We start from the raw sequence: 25,722 nt of genomic DNA, 5'->3' as shown, positions 1-25,722 counted from the left end.
TAATACCTAACTGGGGGCAAGACAGAACAAGAAAAAGGGGAATCTACTTTCAGGGAATCTCTGCACATACAGAGAGAAAGCACTTCTTAATCTGGAGTAGAGAGCACTGCACTGGCCTCATGTGATCACACAATTGTGGCATTTTTTACATGGATACAGCAGTATGGAAAGCACTTTATAACCAAGGTGGGGTGGGGGGTGAGAGCCTCAAGCTGAATTCCAGCCTTTGCCATTATGTTCTTCCTAACCACAATTAAGTGCTTCACTTTCCTGCTTACCTGTCTGTACATTACCTTCCCTGCTATGTAGAGAACTAAGCACTGTGACAGTAAGAAATAGCTCAGTATTGTTTGTAGTTATCCACTGGGTCTCCCTTGCCACATACCAGTTATTCCTCTGGAAAGGATTTTGTAAGTTAACAGCTGGGACTAAAATTTTTGGAGGTCTGGTATAAAGCTAGACTACTTGTGCAATATTCCCTCTCAATGTACTAAGAATGCTGTTCCCATGGTAAGAGGCTGTATTGAAAATATTTTCCTGGTTGTAAATTTCTCCTCATTATTTAAAATGCTCAGCTGGGAGATGGAAATAGGATGCTCTTGTCTGTTGATACACACTCTAGTATTTGATGACTTCAGTGAGGCTTAAAATGAGTGTCATCTCCCTGCTGATCACCTGCCTTTATTACCAACATTTTTGAGAGGAAACTATATTCTAAATTGTTACAAAAGCACAATAAAAAGCAGAGGAATTGTATTTAGTGATCCTGAATGCCACGTGATTTGGAGACATTTGCAGTAACAAAACCCTCTCTTACTGAGCAGTGGAACTTTGTGTTTTGCTGCCTCCTCAATCCAAGGAAATAGTTCCTTTAAAGACATCACCAGAGCAACATAGAAGACATAGGAGGGAGATAAGTGGAGGATGATTATTCCCATATTTGAGATGTGAACATCAGGCATGTTTATGGGACTTGTATATATTTATATTTAATGACCAGTGAGGCCAGGAATACAAACCAGCTGGAGGCTGCTGGGACTCTTCCTCTGCACTCAAGCCAAGACAGGCAACACTCATTCCAGCTACTGCACTGGAGCTGCTTGGTTTCATGCTGGTTTTACTGGGCTTTTCCCAAGCACTGGTATACCCAAACCAGCCTAGCTGCTACAGCTCTGGTGTCAGAAGCAACCCCTACCTCGGTGTGGTCTGCTAGTGAGCTGACAGGTAGGAAAAATGACATTTGCAGTACCACAGTCAGCAGTGAGAAAAACAAATGTCAGCCAAACCTGTCTTGTAAGGAGAGCAGGCTTGGAAGAAACAGTTGGAAGAAAACAGTAGCAAGAAACATTTGGAGAAAAATCATGTACCTGAAACAGCATTTCTGTGGGGCTGAAGCAAGAACTGCCCTTCAGCCACTTGGCTGAGATTTAAGCAGCTGCTGCAGAAATAGCTGCTTGAAGAGGTGCCCAGCTGCACTTGGTCAGCAGTCAGTGCAGAGGGGAACCTCTGGGGAAAGGAGGGAAGCAGTGAGGCCTCCTCCCTGTAGGAAGTGATGGCATGTGCCAACAGTAGCCAGGAATGAACCTTGTCATTTGTGAGGGAAAAGATGTACTTCAGTAATATTTCAATCCAAAAGGATGGCAAATTAAAATAAGTGCAGGTTTATGATTATCAGTGTCATACCATCATCTCAGGATGAAGCACAGAGACTGCTCCAACAATTAACAGCAACTTCATGTGCTTTCTGCTAAAACACAAGCACTCCCTTATCCAAGTACAAAGAGTCACTTGTGAGACCTGCAGGGTTCTCTGTCTTCATCCTGCCATGAAGTGAAGAGGAGAAGCTGGATTTCTCCTTCACATGAGCTGCACTGTGCCTCATGCTGTGGGCACTGATGAGAAATGGCTCTGTGATCTCTTTGTGTGTCACAGGGTCCCTTCTAGCATTGTTTGGGGCATTTCAGCAGTGTCTGAAAGGACCAGCAGGACCGTCCATCTCCATCCCAGCATCTCCTGCCTCACTTCTGCCTGGCTCGGAAGGTTCTTAGCTCCAGAAGCTAGGGCACAGAGCTAAAGTTTAAAAGTCTGTGAGAGTTGGAGAATTAAAAAATACCATTTTAGTGGTCATCTAAGCAAACAGATCACTGTGCACAGTGTGTAGTTGGTCTGTTAAAACAGAGAGCTCTGCCTCCAAAAGGGGGAAAGGAAATCTCAGGGCATTAGTATTACCTGTTGCTTCTGAGATCGAGATGTGCACACAGAATTGTGCTCATAGAGTCACCTGCCTATCCAGATCCCGAAGTAGAGGATAGGAGGGAAAGACTAATCTAGAGTTTAGGTGTAAAAATGTGAAGGAGTTTCATTTTCAAGTACAAGCTCAACATCCAAATCCAGACGCCCTCCCTTAACACGTGCTTATTTCAGAAATACGTGTATCTGCCATTATGGTCTTTGCCCCTTCCTGCCTTTTCTCACCATTGTACCCAAGTGTGCACACAAGGTTCTGGGTTGGGCAGCATCCGACTGTTTTACATTTCTTTCTTTTTCTTCTCCTCAGAGATGGTGAAATGTCTCCCAAATGCCAAACCAGCTCCCAAGGCTCAGCTAGTGTGCAGTAAGACAGGAGGCATAGAGAGCTGCTTCCTGTCGTGCCCATCCAATACTCTTTTTGTTCCAGGTTTGTACAAAGTATTTGTCCTCTTACATCTAGGGTGTGACATGATGATTTTTCTCTGTTAATGTATTCATGATTTTTGCAATAATTTTTTGATATGGACAACAGTAAATGAGCAAAACATCACTATAAATTAAATCAAGAAGAGCGGATTGTCAACTACACATGAGAACTTTGGTCCTTCATTGCCTAATTTGAGGTGTCAGTTGCGAAGGTGGGAAAATTCTAACAAAAAGCTTGTATTAAAAAGTAACAGGAATTCACTGAAATCAGCTGTTCATTTTTGCCCTCCCTTTTGTCACAGCAATTCAATATATAACAACATTTTTCTGCACCATCCTGCTTAAGGTGGATGTGTCTCTCAGTCCAGCTGAGTAGTATTTATAAAAATTTGGGCATTTTGTTCCCTTCTCTACTTTTTTTTAGCATTTGCTACTGGTAGTTTTCATCTTCACAGTTTTGCAGGGAAGGAGGGGGGGATTGCTGCTGCTTTCTCATAGATGTTCTGGCATAGGATTATTTTTGAGTGTCTGCTTTTCACATTTAGTCTTGGCCCTATATGCAGTGAAGCTATTCAGACTTTATTTTCAGTTTAGCAGAGATTACTGGAACTGTGCATTTCTCTAACTTGTAAGCACCAGGACACAGTTCTATCTCTGCAATATGTAGACACTGTTCTGGTTCTAAGTATGCCATTTTTGTTTCCGCCAAGAAATTCTGTCAGAACCTGAAGCTAAAATTATTATGAAAGTACATGGTTTATTTTTTAAATTATAGGGGTGATCAAAGCAGAAGGACTTCGCCATGGACAATCACAAAATATTTTTTACATGTGCACGGCTAACCTTGTGCCAAATCACTTACAAAATTATCATTTCAGTGCCGGAAGAAACGGCTCTTGCAGTCAACGCTGTGAAGCGTTCAATACATTTCAAGTATTTCAGCCATTTAAAACCCAAGTTCAGCACTTACAATGTCTCCTTGCTTAGCAGCATTAAGAAGTTGAAGCCTCAGGCAGGTGCTTTGTGAGGCTGTTGCCCGTGTGCTGACTGTGTTCTGTCCCCCAGACTCGGAGAACAGCTACACGCTGAGCTGCGGCGTCCCCGCGCAGCACGGCAAGGCGCAGCCCAGGCGCAACGCCACCCTGCCCAGCTGCTCAGGTGGGTGCTGCCCTGCTGCTGGGCCCGGGGAGGGAGGGCATGGACCTCCAGGGATTGCAGGACATCAGGCTCGTTCGTTAGGTAAGGCAAGGGTTAAGGTGTTGCCCAGTAACAAAAGGAAAAACCTTGCAACAGAGTTAAAGTGTTAAGATAGAAAAGCGGCTCTTTAATGAAAGCTTTCAGGTGTGCAAAGTACAGCATCGTGCACCTGTGGTACAGGATTTCTGTAATTCTGTAGGGTTAATTAATTAGTATATCTGGCCGGGACATCCAATAGGAAATCAGTTACCCCAGTAACCCACCCTTGGGTCAGCCCCCTTGGAGTTTCCCTACCCTATTCTCTTGATAAGTCTCTTAAGTTCTGGTAGAAAATACGATGTCCTTGTCAGGACTTCTCTTAAGAATAAGGCTAAACATAGTAAAAGACAAATTCACCCAAAATCCAACAAGATGTGCAGAGCAAGCGTGGTACTAGCACATTCACTGATCTGTGTGGGCTCAAGGGTAGGTACTCACATGAAAGAAATGTGCTTGTGACAATGAACCCCCTTGCACAAGCTGTGTAATTCTTGGGCTGCCTCTTTTCTATGTCACAAGAAAGTTTTTGAGTCTGTTTTTAAAAATAAGTTTCAGATCTCATTTCATTTCTGTCCCAGTGGTAGATTTTTTTACTTTACATCAACAGATTCCCTGGCCCCTCCAATCAAGCAGAAAGCTCGTTTTAAAATCAAAGATGCAAAATGCCATTTACGACCTCGCAGCAAAGAAAAAACAAAAGATTCTGGGAAGCAGGCTGTTTCAGGTAGGTGGTTTCTTCCAGCATGTAAACAACACTTCTTTTTTTTTTTTTGCTTGTTCATTTGCATGCTTTGTTTTTACACTGCAGACAGGAAAAAAAATCAGTCGGAATTTTAAGTTCAGACCAAGGTTCCCACTCTGGCTGAACACTGCCTTGGGTTGGATCTTGGGTGCTGAAAATCTCACCAGTTGCTTTGAAAAATCTTTGTTCAAAAGTACATGAGTTGGGAATTAAGATGATCCTTTTTCTGGCCTTGATAATGGCAGAAATACCCTGAGACAAAAAGCTATGACTAATGCAAAGTTATGTGAAACAGGGCTGGTTTGGTTTGGTTTGGTTTGGTTTGGTTTAGTTTGGTTTGGTTTAGTTTTCCCAAATGAGGTTTTTAAAAGAAAACAAAAGCTGTTATTTGTTTGGTTTATGCTGGATTAGTAACCTATTATGGCACCAAAGAAAACTCCTAAGAGGGAAGGTTATTACAAAAATCTGATGTTATGCAGCCTTAGATCTTTTGTTATGAAAGAGTGGGTAGTAATGATGTTAGAAAAAATATTTGTAAGATTTAGATGTAATTAACAAAAATGTGGTGTTAAAAAAGCTATATTGCTGCTTAAAACACCAAACATCTACTGGTGATCCATTCTCTGTTGTGAATTTTTCTTACCACCACTTTCACTAGTGAGTGAGAAGTCTTACATGAGCCCGGAACACAGAAGAGTAAAAATACTGGTTTTAAAAAAAAGTGAATGGTTTACAAATTTAGACTCATATTTCATCTTTACCCTGAAATCTACACATTTATGTCTCTAATTTTGCAAGTGTTGACTTAGGTCTTAGTCATTAAGATACTTGCCCTGTGAATAAGATGTGATTATCAGACTCATTTTTAAAGTCACAGAAGCTGAATTTAATTTTTTGGTCCATACAATCCCTTGGATGCATTTCCTTGTCCTTTGCTTGCTTTGCTTTGTGTTTATGTCATCTGAACCTCTAACAGTAAGATTATACCATACAACCACACCCTCAGAATTAAATCCTTCTGGTGGCTTGAGTGCTACAAATTGCTCCCTCACCTGGAAGGTCTGTCACCTGTGGCAAACTATGATTCCTGCTCAGATAAAACCTTCCAGTACATTTTCATAACCTCACAATCAAAGCCTTTTAAAGCCTTTGCTATCTGATGATTGTCACTTCTGAAAGGGATGGAATACCTGCTGATAGTTTCTAGAGGCCCAGGCCTGACATTCTCATAGATTTATGAAATCGACTCTCTAGCCATCATCAAATGTCTGTTTATAGTATCTGCTGATTTAAAATAATTTCTGTAAAGAGCTTTCTAATCCTTATGCAGAAAAGGGCTGGGCAGTTTTTAGGCACTGGAGGTAGCACTGTGCAGCTGAGCATCACCAGACCGTGCTTATGCCTTCTGCATTCCCTGGCAAAAGGAGCAAACCCAGCACTGCCCAGAGAAGGAGGTGTCTCACAACACACAGGAAACATTATGAAGCCTGTCACTGCATTCACGATAACCCAGTGAGATATCACTTGTTAGCCTGTCACTTGCTACTTTGCTACTTGATTTCTTTTCTGTGTTGCTTCTCTCATGCAAAGGAGGTCAGTTCTCCTGTACAGACAACTGTCAGGTGACCTTTGTGAATCTCAAGTGCGATTCCTCCAAGAAAAAACGCAGAGGCCGCAAGTCACCATCAAAAGAAGTGTCCCATATCACAGCAGAGTTTGAAGTGGAGATGAAGTCTGAAGAAGTCTCAGGTTTGTGAAAGATTGTTCTATGGAGAGAAATCAGAATTTACTTCCTCAGTGTGTTGTTAAAATCTCTTTGATGCTATTTCATCTAGCTGCCATGAACACCCTTTAGCACAAGCCTCACTCAACAGCCTTTCCAAACTCAAAGTTTCAGAGATTTCATTGAAAAGAACCAGGGATGAAATTAAGCCAAAGGAACAAAGATTAAACCTGCGTCAAAATTCCTTCAAGGCCTTAAGTCATGTGCTTTAATTCAGTCTGATTTCTTTAAACAGCAGAAGTGCTAATTGATGTACAGGGAACATAAAGATTAGGTAGAAGTTCTGCAAAAACGATGGTAAAAATATCCTCCAAAATGTAAGCTGCTGAATATTTAGTCTGTGAATCACACAGTTTTATCACACAGTTGATAAATTCATGTTTTCTTACCAAACTTCAGGAATAAAACTAATTAAGTTCTTAATGAGATGCAATATTATCTTATAAATTCCAGCCAAAGAAAATGTGGACTGAATCCTATAAAGATGTCAGTTCTCAAAGGCAGATTTCTTAACCTTGAGGGGCGCCTCATTAGCCAAGTGATTCAAACAGTAGTTGTGCATGAAAGCACCTTTCTTTTTGTCACTGACACAAAGGTGTTTAGGTCAGGGAAGTGGCAGGAGTTCCTAATCAACTGAGAAAAGCATAGGCAGTGAAAATTCAGGAACATTAATGGTGGCAGACTGAACACACCTGGAAGGAGAACACATCGGGATTGTCGCTTTCTGCAGTACTCAGCATGCACTTGTAGGCCATGGAACTGTTCCATGGACCTCAGGATACTGTCCTGTCCCTTTGAAAGGCCTGATCTTGAATACAGTGAGCTGCTGCTTCAGTTTATATGGACAAGACAGTGAAGCAAACAGAGGCGTCACAGTGCAATGCAGGCTGAGCTTTTTGTTAAGCACCTCTTTTAAACATGAATCTCAATTGCTTCTAGTTTTGTTATCATTTCCCATCTAGACACCTGTAACATTGACTGTGTTCGGAAAAGGATGGAGCAGAAGCTGCAAACTGCAATCAAAACATTGAGGAAATCTATTAATAAACAGCAATTTTACATTCAGTTTTCTGGGACAGAATATGAAGTGGCTCAGAAGCCAGCTAAAGCTACTGAAGGGCATGAAGCGTGCAGTACAGGGCAAGTACTGCAGGATGGAAAATGTGGTAAGTCCAAACAGCTCAAATATTCAGTCATAACCCCCAAAACAAGCAGTCCAAAATTACCTTTTCCATGGTGAACCAGGGAGGAAATCTCTGAGATAATGATTGAGAATTTAATACTCAGTATATATGCATGGACCATAGATGGTTCATAAGACTCTGGGGGGAATTCATTAGATGGTTGTAGGAAATCAAAAGCATAAATATGGATACATTCCCATGCTGTCAGGTGGTAGGTATCAAATCCTGCCACAAGACAATGTTGGCAATTAGTTCCCAGTTGCTCCCATCTTATCAAAATATAATTACAATTCCATAAAATAATATTATGATGTTTGCCTCGTTGCTATATATTTACTTTTACACCACCACTCTCACTCACCTCACCGCCAAATAATGTGGTGTTCTATTTAATGCTCAAGAGGTCCAGTTAAAAAAAATTATAGCAATCTATTTTATGTAAAATACTTAATTTCTTTAAGCCTTTTCACATAGGCACTCTGTGCTTTGCTGGGGACAGTGTGCTTGTGCAATCTTATTAATGGCAGTTCTCAGCACTGCAAGCTTTCTAATCACTTACTCAAAAATCATCATATCTATTTCTCCAGCTTTTTAGACACCAAGTGATTTACAAGCTAAAAGAAGTCAGATGTGAAAGGTGCTTCCAATGAGTGGGTTCAGAGGTAGTTGTCATCATATGGGAACAGTGGTTTATAAACTGTATTTGAAAGACTGTTGCTATTAGTTTTTAGAAACTCAGGCATTTTAACCACCCCTATCCAGCAGAGAAAAATGTGTAATGTAGTTACATGCCCTGTTGTAGCAAGAAAAGCTCGTGTATTCATATCTGTTCTTAAGATGCTGTACAGTTGGGGTATCTGAGTTGCAAGAGACACAAATTATTACAGGGAATACATTGCCCATGGAGAAATCTCTAGAACTGATCTCAGGAGGCAGACTTTTTCTAGTCATTTGCCATAAACCCAGCTTGTAACTGCACCTGGTATAAACTAAAAGCTCACATTTCCCACACTTTGTGCAGCACTGCTTTAATAAACTGCAAGATACTGTTTTAAGACTGCACCCAGTAACACACGTGTGAGAAACACCTGAGTGCATTACAAAGCCATTTAATAGTTTGAACAATAGAAGTAGGACCTCACCCTGATAGAAATTGACCTAGACCACAGTGGAGATGTGGTTTACACCAGGTGAGGATCCTGGACTAACACATGCGAAACATATGCCATCATAATCCTGGGGCCAAAGACATCCATCTTCTCTAAATTTGCTATTAGGACATAAATTTGCTATTCTCTAAGTTTGCTATTAGGACAAATGATGTGATCAAAATGAACATCCTTCTGTAGCCTCCCCTTTTCTTTCCTCAGTTACCTGCAGCACGGGCACCTTTTATAGCGGAGAACAGAACCAGTGCGTTCCGTGCTCGCCGGGAACGTACCAGGACACGGAAGGTCAGCTCACCTGTGAGCCTTGCCCCAGTAACGATGGCCAGGGAGTCGCGGGCGCCCGGAACGTGTCGGAATGTGGAGGCAAGTTGAACGTGGTTATAAAAGCTTTAGGTGTTTGCCACACACGCTGTGAGGGAGGGAGGCTGCGAGAGGAGAGAGCCTGCCACACTTCTGTCTTGTAAAGGCAACAGAAGAAACCTCTGTGCCCTTACGAGAAACGGAGGGTTGGGCTTGGGCCATGCACTCACACTGCTGACAAGAAGATGGGATCTGCTACAGCAATGTGAGTTGTGGTATGGAAATGAGCAAGCCAAGTAAAGCACTTTGTGCTTCAAGTCAGGCATGGAAGTACCTTGACTTGTAAGGATTCATCAGTATCTTGTGAGCCAAAGGAATGGATTACTTTGGACTGGTATTGGTGAGTCTAATAATGAACCCGCTGATTTAATGTTTTGCATGAGATGCAGCTTACCTGCTCTCATTAGCAGCAATTATAAATTTGAGATAGTTATGCTGCAAGGATCTGTAAGCCAGACTCAGAACTAATGACTACAACTTTCAGTGCTGCTTGAATGCACTGTAGCTTTTGGCAAGTGATGTAGCATCTCTGATTCAACTTCATGATTTATAAACTAAATTATAATGATGATAATACTTGGTGCTTCTACTGTAATTTGATCAGTATAAGTTTTTAAGACAAAAAAACTGCTAATTATTTTCTTTACCTCATTTCATTACAGACTATCAAAATCTACTTTGTAACAGATACATTATCTGACTTTTAAATAAATCTGTCCTATCTGCTACACAAGTTCTAACTTGACAACTCATCCATGCAATTTACATTAATGCTTTCTTCAAGGATATCTAAAGTGAACACGTGGCAAATGTCACTTGAGAAACTGCTACTTTTTCCCATCTGCTGAATAAAAAATAACTGTAGTGTCTCCACTCCAAACATTTGATAAATTTTGCTGATTTGATGTATGAAGGAACTATCAGTGGAAAAATTTGAAACACCTGTGCATCTTTGCTATGCTGATTTGTATTTATCCAAAACACAAGAATAGCTTCTCAAAATACAGCCTGAGTTTATAAAGATTGACTATAGCATACTGACAAAAGCAGTATAGCAACTAGAGGAAAAAGACTTTTGTTTCAAGGCTTAAATTGGAATTATTGTTCTGTACAACAACAAAAAGAAACCCTTCTGATTATTTTTGCTGGATGGATTTATCTCCTAATATTTACTGTCAGATCATAACAGTGTTTTTCTGCTCAGCTCTCCCCTTTTCCTCTGGAAGTGGCAAGAGAGAATATGCTTTGGACTTCATAAATTTCCCTGTCAAAGATTATATCAAAATTTGTGTCAGCACATGTGATGAAACAGTGTATTTTTGATAGCCAGACTTTGTTAGAAATGTACTCACTGCCAGTAATCAATAGTATTTTTTCATCCTATCTTCCAGGGCAGAAATGCTTGTGCAGTAATCAATTAACTTTTACTGAAATCCTCACTGCTAAAGGTGAGGAATGTACATTCCACAAGTATGTCAGAGGTTTTAAGTGCCTGTTGTGCCGAAATCACTTGTAGCTGCAAGTGAACTCCGTGCTGCTGCAGGTTGCCCCTGCCTGGATGCCAGGCACCCACCAAAGCTGATCTATCACTGCCCTCCTCAGGTGGAGAGGGAAGAGATAGGATAACAAAGGTTCAATTCTTAAGGGCAGGGAGAGACCACTCACCAAATATCAAACAGACTCGAATTGGGAAAATTCAGTGAATTCATTACTAATCAAAATCAGAGCAGGATTAGGAGAAATAAAATATCTCTTAAAAACACCTCTTCCGCACTCCTCTCTCCTTCCCAGCTCTACCTCCTCCCCCCCAGCAGCACAGGGAGATGGAAATGGAGGTTCTGGTCATTTCATCACACTGATGTTCCTGCTGCTGCTTCAGCGTGGAGTCCCTCCAACAGGAGACTTCATTAACTTCTTCAATGTGACTCCATCTCATGGGCAAGCGTTCTCCAATACGAGTCACTTTTCCACAGGGTCAGTCCTTCAGGCACAGCCTGCTCCAGCACGGGTCCCCCACAGGGCCACAAGTCCCACCAGAAAACCTGTTCTGGTCTGGGTTCCAGTAACTGATTGGACCAGGCCAGGTAGACCAGTTTTGCTACTAAAAACAAGAGCAGAATTGTCTTCAAATTAGTAACTTCATAGTATTTCTTTGAGGTCTGTGTCACAACAGTTTGTACAGTCATATTCCAGCCAGCTGGGATGGAAGAAAAAGTAAATCCTGGAGATCCTGGCCCCACAGGTGTCCACAGGAGTTTGGCTTTTGGGGGGACAGAACCTGAACTTTGCTTTCACTCAGGAGCTCTAGTTCATCCTAAGTACCAAAGCTCCTTGTCCATGCCAAGCACCCAAGATACTGAATGCCCCAAGCATTTCCCAACAAGTATCAGGGCTCTTACAAGACTCCAACAATACCTAGAGCTCTCAAAACTTTCTTGTTTTCCAGCCAGTTTTTTCTGTCTGCTGTGCAGTTCTTAGGGAAGCTAAATTACAAAGTCCTGGGATTGGGCAGCCTCAGGGAATATGTAGCATCTCACAGCACTGGTGTCCCTGTCTGGAGTGGTGTGAAGATACACATTCATGCCATAATCCTGAAAAACCTGACATCCTTCTGCTCAGGTTGTCACAGAGTAAAGTACTCAAGCTAGCGAGAACCAAGCCAAACAAATGCCTATCAGGAACTGCCTGGAGAGTGAGTTTGGAAACTTCTGTCAGTAGATTCATTGACAAAACAATTTGCTTTACACAAATCACCACTTCCTGGCAGAGGAGCATCTGACAAGCACTACTTTTCACAACTACATGGAAAGTTGCTAGTGTTAGGTATTCTCACAGAGAAGGTGCTGGACTGGTACCATCCCATCTTGTAAATCCCATGATCCACTGTCCATATCTCTAAAATGGAGATACAAAAATTTGCTTCATAGGCATAGTGCAGTTTCATTTTTTCCTATAAAAGTGCTTTGAAATATTGAGATGAAAGCCTTGGTGTAAGTACAAAGTATTCTAATGAAATCTTAATAGACCCATTTCTAAAAAAAACCAAAACAAATTAAAAAATTATCCAGACAGAAACATAGTTGCCAAAAAGCATATTATGAAACTGGTTCTATTTACTGGTGGTGGTTTTAGGAAGAAGATACAGGAACAATACAAAATTTGCAGGTAAGACTAGAATTTGATCTGCAGCTGTCTTGATGTCACATGTTCAAGTGAAAGAAAGCCTTGCTAACTACTAGTGGGTTTTATACTCCATCCAGAAAAGTCAACACACTAATACAGATTATCATTTTCAATTTCTAGGGCAGTGTTCTCCTGGGCACTACTCTTCAGATGGTTTTAAACCTTGTACAGTCTGTCCTCTTGGTACATATCAGCCTGAACCAGGAAGGACCCTCTGCTTTCCCTGTGGCGGTGGGCTTGTGACCAAATACGAAGGTGCTGTTTCCTTTCAAGACTGTGAAACCAAAGGTGAATTCAAAATCTTTCCACAATTCATCTTCTTACTTTTTGGCCTTTGGTTTATTATCATTAGTGCCAAGGGGCTCTTGAAGACTCCAAAATAAACATTGTCACTGTATGGGCATGTGATTAAATGAAATGGTCAAGAAATCTGTAAACTGGGAATGGTCTCCCAAGGTTGTGCAGACTGAAAAGGATTTATGGTTTTCTCTGGAATTTACCACAGGCAGGTATGGGGTCAGCACTGCAGCTGGTAAGGGAATCAGCCCCACTGTGTGGCTGTAAATAACACAAACTTGGATTAGACAATGCTTTAGCTTTCTTGTCCTGTATATTTTTATTTACTGTGTCAAAAACACTAAACACTGCAGAAGTTGTATGAAGTTAAGGATTGATTACTCATGGGCTAGGCAGAAACTGTAAGTGTACAACGCATTCTGTATTCCATAATATCAACTTCCAATGCCAATGCTGAAAAAGGAATCTGCCCAAATGCATTTTGGTTTAGTTACTGGAATGACATGCTGGTCCTGGCAAGCATACACTAATGGAAACTTCTCTCCTGCAACTGGGAAAGTAATTTTTCTTGTTGAGGTGGATTTACATCCACTTCCATTTATTACAAATATATTAAATACAGTGAGAGATGTGTATCACACATTTCTAAGTCATAAGGGTTCAGCTCTAGTCATGGGGTTTCAGTTGGAAATACTGGGAAATACAGGAAGCTGGCGTCTTTTCTGCCCTTTATGGCCTAATGTTGCAGACCAGGTATGTCCAGGGCAGAGGAAAGTTCTCTAAGCACTGGAGGTTGCTACTTTTTGAAAATAATACACCTCATACCTTGCAGTTCACTGTTCTCCTGGACACTACTACAACTCCACAACACACAGATGTATCCGGTGCCCTGTGGGAACATACCAGCCTGAGTTTGGTCAAAACTACTGCATCACCTGCCCTGGCAACACCAGCACAGATTTCGATGGCTCCACCAATGTCACACATTGCAAAAGTAAGTTACATTTATATCAGTGACACAGAGCGTGTCTTTGGGTCTGAACTGCAGCTTGAAGGCTCCATGTGTCAGGCTGGACTTCAGTTCTGTATTTCCTAGTTAGCACATATCTACTGCCAGAGAGCATAGTAAAAGTTGAGAAAACAAGGAGGAAAAAGAGTTGGGAAAGTACCACTTGATGCATATGAGTGTTTTAGCTTTAATATGATTTCACACAGTGCCAGCTACAAGTTAAAACTACAGAGCCTTTCATTTCCCAGATCCTGTAGCTTGTGTAACAGTGATGAATATTTCTCTGTGTCTCTGTAGAGCAAAATATCTTCTGTCAGAGTAACTGCCATTTTAGAATAATTATAAAATATTAGAAGATATGGTTATGCATGCTGCATTTGCCAGGAAATCGCTTATGACAGTGAGATCTTCTTGGAGGCTTTTTTGCAGTACTCAGCCTCCTATCTTAATTACCATTTTAAATATCCCCAAGGATTTCAGTGCAGTGTTATTTGATCTTTTGTGAATGACTGATTATTTTAGGCAAGAAATTTTTTCATCTCTACCATGCTAATTTAAGAGAATGTTTCTATAATAATTAAGCAATGTCATCTAACTATTGATGTGCAGATCTACTGTAAATTTTTATTCTGATTGTGTGCCATGTGTCTTTTAAGCCCTTCATAATTTCTAATGTTATTTGAGTAAATTATATGTTTGTATGAAATTTGAAGAAGTTTGATGATTTTCCTGTAAAATAAAACCACCCTTGTTACTTTGCTGTCTTAGATCCTCTCACTTTTCAAGCCAGTTTCTGACCTTGCATGCTATTTGAGGGTTGGATTAAGCAAAATATTTAAACATGTATCTAATTTCATGTAGATGAGTAGGCCTGGAGAGATCAAGCTTAAGTAACTTGTGCCAAATTCAGTAGGAGTTTTGAAAACTCAGAAAGAAAACCTGATCCCTCAGTGGAGATTCTTTATTAACTGGTTTAATCTAAGACGAAGCAGTGCAGATCTGTAATCAAGTAAGGCTGGCTACTGGGACCAGCATAAACCCAGTTAAAAGCCAAGTAAGTTAAAGCAGAATATGTTCTGCATGTCAGCATGTCAGTATCCATGGTAACCACAATCAGATCATGTTTATTTACCTGTGTTTCTCAATCAAATGTTAAAGCAGCCTGGGTGAAGCTTTGAATCAGTTCCTGCACTGGAGATTAAGGTTTTGCAATCAGTTGGAGCAACCTTGTGGATCAAATATTCCTTTACAGCAGGACAATGCGTGCGTTTCTAAAGCCACAAGCACGAGTTTAAGACTTGCTGCTGACAGATCTAGGAAAACACCTCAGATTAACTAATCAACTAACACAAATGCTAATTTATGTTTCTCCCCAGACCAGCACTGTGGAGGAGAACTGGGGGACTACACTGGCTACATTGAATCTCCCAACTATCCTGGAGACTACCCAGCTAATGTGGAATGCATTTGGAATATAAACCCACCCCCAAAGAGAAGAATACTCATCGTAGTACCTGAGATATTTCTCCCGATTGAAGATGAATGTGGTGATGTTTTAGTAATGAGAAAAAGTGGTAAGTTGCCAGACATGGGTTATATTTTCTGCAAACTGATGGAGTGAATAGTTCATATTGAAGGGATGAGTGTCTTCAGTGCAGCCAGTGTTTCTGAAAGGTTTCTTGAATGAAGTGGCACAGCAAGTTAAAACAGAACACTGCCAATAACAGTTAGCAGAGTGATATTAATTATTCAAGTTTATTGTCTGAATCACAAAGCAGTTAATGGGCTTCTGTCTGGCCCAGTTACCACAAGGGATAAATCACTGCCTCTGTCGAAGTCAACAATGCTAAATTATATTTGGAGAACTATGTCTGTAATCTGTACAAATTGTGCCCTCACCCTTTGTAAATACATATATGCTGCAGTTATTGCTAAATCTGGGCAGTGGGTTGGTACAAATTACACCCTCAAGAAATCCAAAGTTATCCTGCTTTTCTATGGAATGGAGGGGGTGCATTGTGTCTTTGATTTTGAAGTTAATTCAGCAGCTTCTGAAGTTAAGATCCCAATGAGATGCATTCTTTTGCATGGAGGATGTGGGCATCCTTCTGGTGATTTGTTGCTTATTCTCCAACAAGCACCAAACCTGAAAGGCAATTGTTTGTATGGAGTTTTGTTCAAAACAGTGTATTTACTCACAAAAATGGTGTCTTTTATTTGCTAAAACAATTTTCACAACTTTTTATCCCTGAGGGCCTGTGTTGACATTTCTGTATATCAGAAGGAAGACACCTGGTCACTATAGATGGCAGGAAATTATACCTGTCCAGATGAGATTTTTTAAAGGAAAGCACTTACTATAACAAAACACATCAGTTGTCCTTCTAACCCCAAACTGCGGTTCCAACAGTGACCAAAGCCAGTCACATCAGGGTAAAGCTACACTTCAGGCATGATTTGCCCTTCGTGAAGCTGTGTTGGCTGTCACCAGTCACCTCCTCACACGCAGGTTCACTGTTCGTGGGTCACTGACTCTGTCAGTCTTTTGGTCAGAATTACTACACCAGACATTACATTCTGGTTTTATAATTTTGTATTTATAAGTGGTTTATTGCTATCAGATGAACTCCCCAAACTGGGCATGTCAGGGGCTGGTTATCATGTCTGCCTGGCATGCAGCTCACCTGTTCTTACCTATCTGGGACAAGCATATAGGAACTCTGGGATACAATGCTAGAGTAGTAAAAAAAATAAGTAATATTGATAATAATTTTATAAACGTCAAAAATGATACCTCACCATCTGCTTAAGCTTCTTGCTGGGGGACTCCCAGTACCTTTGTGGAAAAACCTCTTTATTGGCAAATAAGGACAACATCCATTCTATCACAAAAAACTTCTGCTCTCGGGAATATGGCAGCTGAGAAGCGTCTTGTCAATTTGACATTTCTGACCTCTAGATGAGGAAGGGTGCAGAAAGTTATTTTATAAAGAACATCATTTAACTTTATTTCCAGCTTCTCCTACTTCAATTACTACATATGAAACATGTCAGACATATGAGAGACCTATTGCATTTACCTCAAGATCGAGGAAACTCTGGATTCAGTTCAAGTCAAATGAAGGAAACAGTGGCAAAGGATTTCAGGTCCCCTATGTGACCTACGATGGTGAGAATGGAATTGTTTTTCATCTTTGTGTTACATCTGAATTACAGAAAATTTTCCTTTAGAATATCTCTTACACTGCTTACAGGGACAGAGGAATGAGGAAAAACTTTATGTGACTCATTTGATTTTAGTTGCAAAGACTTTGAAATAACATACATATATATAATGTTTGAAAAATGATTTTGTATCCCTGTTTCTTCATCTCTAGAGTGGAGATAATACAGCATTATTATCTGGAGGGATTCGTTTTTTGAGGATGTTACTATTTATAGGGATAATTCAAAATCACTGTTGTAAAGAAATAGAGAATTTTAAGGTTATTAAATTAGAATTCAGCAGCCTGAGAGACACTGATTAATTAACTGGATACAAAATTTCTCACCTCTCTCTTCAAGAGGAGGTCTAGCTCATGTCTGACTATTGCCCTCCCAACAGATGTCACAGTCACTCAACTGACCTTTATTTTTCAGAGGATTACCAACAACTCATAGAAGACATTGTTCGAGATGGCCGATTATATGCATCAGAAAACCATCAAGAAATTCTCAAGGTAAGATATTTCTGCTTTCTTTGAGGCCAACCAAGAATTCCTTCTCCTACACATTTTCCTAAAATAGTTCTTGTTACCTTGATAGAGTCATTATATTTAAAGCTCAAGGGTGACCCCAAATTCAGTTCTCTGTCTTCTGAGGATTATGCTGGTATTTGAAGCAGCTCAAAATCAAGTAGCTCAGTTGGGCTGAGCACATGTTCATGTCCTTTGTGGAATCAGGAACTAAATGAAATGTTTGCTAATATGATTAATAAGATTGTATGTTAGAAAAATTAGTCAGCCAAGAATGAAGAATGTTTTATTTGAAGAGCCTTCTTCAGCCTCAGTCTGACATTTAAATGTTTAAATGACTCATTAAGTTTGCTGTGCACTAAAAGATCTGTTTACCTAAATCACTATCTTGCCTCAATAAGAAATGGTTTTCCAAAGGTACAAGCAACACCTGTAACAACTAACTAATTAAAAGTGACAAAAGGCTGTTCAGAGGGCAAAATTGAGCCATATGAATGAAGGGCTTGGAAGGACAGGAGCTGAGGAAGAGCCGGCTCCCTTGGCCATCCCTGCCCAGCTCTGCTCTCTCACTCCAGCTTTTGGGTTGCTCAGGTCCCAGCTGCAGTGCACAGTGCCAGGCACAGGCTCAGCTGAGGCTCTGAAGCAAGGCTTTCCCTAGGTACAGGAGAAGGTCCTTAGGAAGCTCAGCATCACTGAGGACCAGCCTTGTCTCCCACCCATGGAGGGAAGGCCTGGAGAGCAGCATGGAACAGTCTGGAAGGACAGTCAGAGGCAGTTTGCAGTTCTAATGCCTGACACCTGCAGTTTGTGGTTAATTCAGTGCTGCCCTCCTAGGGCAGGACCTGCGAGGAGCACTGCAAAAAACATCCAGCACAGCCCGAAGACTCATCCCTCTAAGACTCCACAGCACCATGGAGCAGTTTCCTTACACTGCTTTGCCCAGACTCACAGACCTGATTGTTACTCAGTTTTGACACCTGTGCCGACACTAAATCCAAATCCTGCTTTTATCTAACGTATCTGTGTTGTCTTCCGTAGGACAAGAAACTGATTAAAGCTCTCTTTGATGTACTGGCACACCCACAAAACTACTTCAAGTACACAGCACAAGAGTCAAAAGAAATGTTTCCAAGATCATTTATAAAGCTACTGCGATCAAAAGTTTCCAGGTTTCTACGACCATACAAATAGTCTAGCAGTACTCAGTTTTTGGTTACTTTGCATTCCTGTCAAATATCGTCTTTCCTCCATCGTAGAAACATTTGCTAATTTGAAGGCTCTTTCTTGCAGTCTTTGTTCTCAATTGTTACTGAAGAACACCTATAATGTTTTATAATTGTTAAAAGTCAATGTTCTGAATGGGATTCTTACTACAAAAAAAAAAAATTGTGTATCCCTGAGTGCATCTGGTTGTAGATCCAGATTTGGGCCTGCACTGGCGTATCCTCACTTTCCATCTGAAATTTCACTATGTAAAAATATTCTTTCTACCTTTTTATTTTTCATCAACAATAACTTTTATCAAAGAAAGGAGGAATCTATTCAAATATGATTAAACTACCTGCAGATAAGTTCTGTTATAGAAAGAAGTTTGTAGTATAAATAATACTTGGATTTTGAATTGCACTTGAAGTTTATATTTGAATCTTTAGAAGGAAACAAAACAATCTAAATTTTGTTATTTCTCATTTGTGGCTTGGTGGAACCTCTGTCCAAGTAGAAATCAAAAAGGAAAAAAAAGAAGAAAAAAACTGTATAATTTTGTTTTATGAATTACATGAGATTGAGTCCCATGCCCCAACGTCCTAATGTTTTTATCTGTCCTGTTCTAAACTTCTTCAGAGGTTTGTCAATTACTTAATTGAAACTGATTTAGCTCTGGATTTCCATGCATCAGTTGGTCCCTTTAAAGACATTTACAGTAGGATATGTGAGAAATGAACAACAACACTAGTAGTCTTGTTTTTCTTTCCATTAAGAGAGCATCTAATTAAGTACAATATATAAATATATAAATATATACTTCTATTTGTGGGTACATTAGTAATGTTATCTCTAGTTACTGTAAATATTATTCATGCTTAAATCTTTACTCCCACACACTCTATTTACTCATATCTATATGTAACTTTGTGTAGACAATTAAATGACTTCTCCAAGTGCTTGTCACCTCTATTAACACCCAACTGAAGCCTTTTGAGGTTTTATAATACTGGATAATGATTTACTCTGGGACAATCTCTTTCAATATGTATTATTCCAGGAAAAATAGCATCAGTGAAGATGCAGTTGCTGCCCAATAAAGGGTTAGCTATTGCCTCTTCCTTGGGAACCCCCCACATGTAGACCAACAGAGTTACCCCAGACTGCCAGGGGCTCAGGGGTGAACAGGACACAGTTTTGCAGAAGAGTTGGAGGGCAGGCTCTGTTTTTCCAGAGAACCAGCTCTCCCTTTTATTCCAGATTTGTAGCCACAGGGCCCATCAAGCACAGGGACTGTAGGAGAGCTTTAGCCTTGTGCTCAGGCCCTGCTCACAGAGCGACAGTGGGTTTGCCATGATGATAAATCCTGGGTTTCCTGCTGCTTCCTGGCACAGAAGCTAATTCAAATGAGAGAGGAGCCTTTTCTTTGTATTAGTATTTCAGCCTCTTTCCTTTTCAGTCCTTTTCCCTTTTGATTCTGCAAGTTTACTACATGGAGAAATGAACTCCTGGCAGCATCCTTTCAGGAGAAGATTAACACACAGTTTTGCTTTGCTGCATTTTTTTTGCCTGTCTACCCTGTAGTTTAGCACATCCTTGGATGTTCTCAAAGACATATATTAGAGGTGGTTGTGGTTATCTTCTGACTTTTTTTTTGTCCTTGAGCAAGTACTGCCTAAATTTACACAGTTGTTTTCTGTTGACTACAAGTGGTTGAATATTCCATTTCTATGAGAATATACCTTAAGTATTCTGTTGAATTTTTCTACTTAACCATCTTGTAATTTTGCTTGCCTTTTTTTCCTTTTCTGTTGAAGAATATAACTTTTTCTTTCTATGCCTGAACAGCCTGAACTTCTAGTCTAACAATTAATTTTTTTCCACTCATGGACCTCAGATCTTTGGTGAGCTTTCTTTTAAATATATACATTAAGCATTGTTAAAAAATGTCACTTCTCCATAAAAGTCCTTTGTTAAAGGCTGTTAAACCTAACTTTTTCTTGAGGATGTTCAAACTACTTTTATTTATTATTCACCAAGGGCCACTAAAGATGGACAAAGAACATCTCATCAGTCCTAGATTCATTGTGTGCCTGGAATGAAAAAAAAATTCATGAATTTTTTCTTTAACAGTAGTCATTTGTACCAAAAAACCAAAACTTTAAAAAGCAAAAATCCTTTCAGGTACTCAATTCTGTAGGAGTATATAGCTACAAAACTACTTCAGCCAAACAGTAGTTCAAAGTCTGATAGGTTAGTCAGAGTTTTATTCAGATCCATTAGAATAAGTCAGGATTGCAGCCATTCTACTGAAAGATATGAAGGAAAAGAGATGAAAAATATGGAGAAAAATAACTTGCTCACTTGGCAAATGATTTACAGTAATCTTTAGATTTCAAACTTGAGTGAGCAAGCTTCAGAACCTGCTACTGTACACTGAGTTTAGTACAATCCTTGCTAAAATATTTGTTTAACAACCAACATGTTTGGATGTAATACCATTGTATGACACTGATGCCAGAGCCCAGAAACCACAGGCAGCACCGTAACATTTTCCAGGTTCTTAGCTCCATGGGAAATCCAGTGCCAGAGAGAAACCATAAGAGGGACATGTCCCAGTTCTGGGCACTGGTAGTGGGGCCTTGGTAGAGCTGTGAGGGGTGAATACAGGTGAGAGTAGTTGCATTTGGCTCTGGTACCACTTGCCCTGACTTAAAACCACACTACACAAAACCAGAATTTGTCCAGTTCATCCTGACAGACCTGAGAATGAGGCTCATATTCCCCAGAGCCACGTCAGGGCAGGGACTCCACAGCCAGGACAAGGCACTTGTGGACTCCTGTGGCCAACACAGGCTTTGTGTTGCTGAAAGCATGGAAAGAAAGAGAATAATTTGACCCTCAAAAGTTGACACGCAAATGCTTGTGAACATATGGGGTGTTCATATTTGATATATTTAGAAAATGAGTCGGGCTTGAACGCCTGCCACTCTGCACAGAAATGCTCTTGGATGTGCAAATTTCTAATGAAATAAGTAATGACAAGTGGTATATAGGGCAGTCCGAACTTTAAGGTTTCAGTTGATTCGTAGAACAGCACAGAATTTTCATATCAGCTCTAGAAGTTACAAATGCTTTGACTTTCATACTAGATTTATAGTTACAGAAACTGGCAGTCACCAAAGAGGAGGTGAGTTCAGCTCTTCATCTGTTAGTATAGGATGCCTTCCTTGTCAAAGTCAGAGAACCTGTTGCTACTACACAATAACAGCACAACAACAAAGAATGTCTTCTTCTACAGAGAAGACCTAGACACATTTGGCAACCAAAAACCACACAAGGAGAAATACAGCTGCCTTTAGGCAAAGCAGCTTTGGGAATATGGGAGAATATAACATTGTAGCTTTTACCCTGAATATGAAATACTGCATTTGAACACGTCAATAAATACAGCCTTGTATCTGTTCTTATGAAATTACACATTGTCTGCAGGACAGCTGCAACAACACATTTATGTGTTATTACAGGTAGACTGAAGAAGTGCCCATGTGTGATTGCCCAATTCCGTGGCACAAACAAAGCTCTTTATTTTCAATTTGCAAATGCCTGTATGCTTAAAAGCTGCACCTGCAGCACTTACCATTTTAAGCCTCTCCTTCTACTTTAAATACTGCACTTATTTTTAGTGAGGTGGTAGTGAATCATCCCTAAACATTCTCACAGGCCACCAAATCACTGCCTGCACACCTGCTGCAGGCCAGGACACTGCAGCAATCACAAGTTGCTCATCAAGCCCTGAGTTGTGCCTTGAAAGCACTGAGGACAAGGTGCCTCTGTGTATCATTTGAGTACAGGGAGCAGTGGGATTCTGTGTTCAGTACATTGCCACCTCTTCTGCCACACTGCATCTTGCCTTCAATGACAAGATTTATTCTGCCTGGAGATTTAGCCCACTGATGGATTTAAAAGTTCTGAAGTCTTTCTTTCAGCCCATTTTCTTGCCCTGTCTTCCTTCTTCCATCATACATTAGATTTTTACATAAAGACCAGCTTTTCAAAAGACATTTATTTCCTCCTTGTGCCTCCCCCATAGAATAAAGTTACGGCTACTTAAGATTTAGACTAATCCTTCCTACACAGCAGCTTCATTCTAGAGTAAGCACACTTAAAAGTAAATAAGCTTACTTAAAACTAGCTTACCTTGTAAGCCAGGTTTACTTTAGTTTAGTTTTAGACTAGCTTAAATAAATACAGGATTGGTCAGAGAGTTTTCAGAGGATCCCTATTCTGAGTTCTCAGCGTGTTTTAAAGAGCACAGCTCACCTGAAGTCCTGTCTGTGAGCAGAATGAAAGGATGCTGACACATAAGTGAGAAACATCCTTTACATGTGTTCAGCATTCCAAAAGGACAGTCAAACCCCACCCTGTGCCTTTTTATAAGCCTGCCCAACAGATTCAAATTTCTCAGATCAGTCTTACCTATAAACAGCCCAGTTTTAATATTGCAGATAGCAGGTTAGGAACTTCAGGAGCAAAAGTAGTGCTGTGGTTCTTATACAGGGTCTGTTGACAAGTGTTTGACAGGAAAACCCACCTGCTCTATGACAGCTCCCATGTCTGGACTCTAAATACCTTTGAATGCTCTTTAAAACTTAGCTGGAGTAAAATCTTCAAGAACTGGACCCAGTGGCAAATTTCTCAGTCACCTAAGGGGCCTGGATGATTTTTTAATGATGGGAACGAGCGACACACAGAGTTCCTTATATCTGTGTCATGAGTTCAAGGAGTTGCATTTTTTCATAGTTGAAAACCACTGATTGACAGGAATGGGAGTAACTGGAGGAGTTCTTATAGAATCTCAGTACTTTGGGACTTTAATGAAATAGTTTTCTAGAATGAGAGACTGTTGTAAGCACTTGGGAAAAGGAATACTTTTGTCTTCCATAAGAATTTATGGAAGAAGGGAAATTTCTGTAAGGTACTATGAACTTACTCCTCAGCGAGAGACTTGGATTCAGAGACAAGTCTCATGTTTTATCTCTCATCTGAATAGAAGCAGACTGGGAAAGAAACAATGTCAACTGTTATCTAAGGATCTGAATTTATACAATTCCAGTTTGTTATTTCATTTATTTATTCTTGCATCATAAAGCTTTTAATTATAAAATTAATATGTAATATACAAGAGTAAAATGTACAGAAGTACCTTTAGATGTAATAATTTAAACCATCTGTATTCAGAGAGCGGAGATAACAAGTTTAAAGATATACAAACAATTGCAATTCAATTTTCTCAATATCTAGAAAAAAAGTGGCTTTGATTAATTAAACTTTATTTTAATTATTGTGAAAATATCTTTTTTAGAGTTTGTTTTTGTTACTTTTTTAATTAAAATTATTTTGTAAATATTGTTTTCTATGTTTTATAACTTAGAAAGGCCATTAATTTGCATTGAGAGCAGCAGGGACTCAACATGTTGATTATAAAGATACTTTAGGAGACTGGGGTGGATGTGAGCAGTTGCCAGATTTATCATTCCGATAAATACAGATCCCGTTATTTCTTCAGTCTCACTGGCATCACAGGAAGCATTTTGTAGGGCAATTTAACATGCTAATTTAAACAGAATTTACTATCAAGTGTCATTCTCAAGTGCTTCCCATTTTCATAACATACAAATATGTATTTTAAAGTTAGTGCTCGTACTTCTTCCATTGTTAGGATAAGAAACAACACAAAACTCAGAAATAAAAGGGAATTTAACAGATTACACCCGTGGATAGTGGAAAGACAAGGAAAGCTGTGGGATCTCTACGCTCATAGGGAGCAGTGGAATTGATGAAACCTCACATTGGATCAGATCACAGAGCCTTTTTAGGCAAAACCACTGAGCCCAGTGGTACTTCCACCTGCAAAAAAGTTCATGATGATCATGTCCAGCACCAGTGTAAGCAGGAGTTTGTGGCAGGCTGGATTTCAGGGGGAAGCACACGGAGTGTAATACTGGTTTCTGCATCAATTTGCTCCACGTAACCACTGCGCAGGAGTGAGATTTTAAACGGAACTGTTGTAGATGCTGCTGGGACTTCTAAGCTTTATTACCAATGTAAATTGTGTACAAACAGCTATTTCCATATGAAGTGTACGATAATAGTTTAGAGCAAGGGTAGTGATTAACTGTACAAAATTTGATACTTAGAAAATAAAATACAGTGCTAAGCTTTACCAATATTTTAACAATTCTGTCAGATTTATAGTAGAAAATGTTGTTGTAAATGTACCTTATAAGAAAATACATTTCCTTTTGCCTCTGTATATTAATAGCTTTGATTTCTATGTCAAAGTTAAAAACGAAGCATGTAATAAAACTTTTGTTAAAATCACTTTCATAATAAACATAAAATGGAACGGATGCCCCTGCCTGCCATTTATTTGTGTATGTGGACAAGGCTTCTTGCACGAGTGTGGACAAGAATCAGAAGAGAACTTCTCTTTTTTGATAGCATTTACATATTTTGGTCTAATTTTCATCCTTAAGCAACAGAGAGCTTTTTCTTTCTCATCAAACCACTTGAGTTTTTGGGACACTGATGTAAGTTCCTTCCAGACAGGCTTCAAGAAGAGTTTTTCAAAGAAGAAATCCTGGCCACAGTGAAGGACCACATCACCAATATCCCTTCAGGACCTTTAACTACTTGTTAAACTGGTAACTCTGGTGCTACCATGTATAGCTCATGCAGCTGCCCTTTGTCACACTCCTCTACTGAGAAGCAGCCTCAAAGAAAGAGGAAGGAAGCTCCCATGTGCCGCATGGCACGTGCCATTCTGCTGCCATCCTCATGTGAGCAGCTCAGCTTGTTAAGAGAAAGCATTTACAATGTGACAGTATCAGCTTGGCTGTTTTTATATACATTGTTAATTGTATATATCCTGTCAGTATGACTGATGACGCTCGGTGTCTCTGGCAGGTTTGAAAGGCATCAGGAAACCGGCTGCAAAATATCAATTACTGCCTTTTTCAGCCGGTAGTAATTCACTCAGGTAATCTGGGCAGCTGTCCTCCCTGCATTCCAAGAAGACACAACATCACTTTGATGGGACTGCAGACGTGCCATATGAAAGGGCAGTCAGCTGTCCTTGTGGCT

General features: G+C 40.0%; 1 protein-coding gene across 1 annotated transcript in view; it reads left to right on the top strand.

Moving 5' to 3' along the window:
• Positions 1-24,978, top strand: part of SCUBE1 (signal peptide, CUB domain and EGF like domain containing 1) — a 193,972-nt gene extending 168,994 nt beyond the window's left edge. The window contains exons 12-23 of the mRNA XM_069003376.1: positions 2,558-2,677; positions 3,742-3,834; positions 4,520-4,636; positions 6,245-6,403; positions 7,400-7,603; positions 8,992-9,153; positions 12,454-12,621; positions 13,463-13,624; positions 15,016-15,213; positions 16,656-16,808; positions 17,279-17,358; positions 18,412-24,978. Coding sequence (XP_068859477.1) covers positions 2,558-2,677; positions 3,742-3,834; positions 4,520-4,636; positions 6,245-6,403; positions 7,400-7,603; positions 8,992-9,153; positions 12,454-12,621; positions 13,463-13,624; positions 15,016-15,213; positions 16,656-16,808; positions 17,279-17,358; positions 18,412-18,564 — 1,769 coding nt within the window. The 3' untranslated portion in view covers positions 18,565-24,978. The remainder of the gene's footprint in view (positions 1-2,557; positions 2,678-3,741; positions 3,835-4,519; positions 4,637-6,244; positions 6,404-7,399; positions 7,604-8,991; positions 9,154-12,453; positions 12,622-13,462; positions 13,625-15,015; positions 15,214-16,655; positions 16,809-17,278; positions 17,359-18,411) is intronic.
• Positions 24,979-25,722: the final 744 nt, after the last annotated feature.

Source organism: Aphelocoma coerulescens, chromosome 1A (genome assembly GCF_041296385.1).
Source record: "Aphelocoma coerulescens isolate FSJ_1873_10779 chromosome 1A, UR_Acoe_1.0, whole genome shotgun sequence".
Taxonomy (NCBI): Eukaryota; Metazoa; Chordata; class Aves; order Passeriformes; family Corvidae; genus Aphelocoma; species Aphelocoma coerulescens.
Note: the sequence above shows the minus strand (reverse complement) of the source record. Positions and strands in the feature narration are given on the sequence as shown.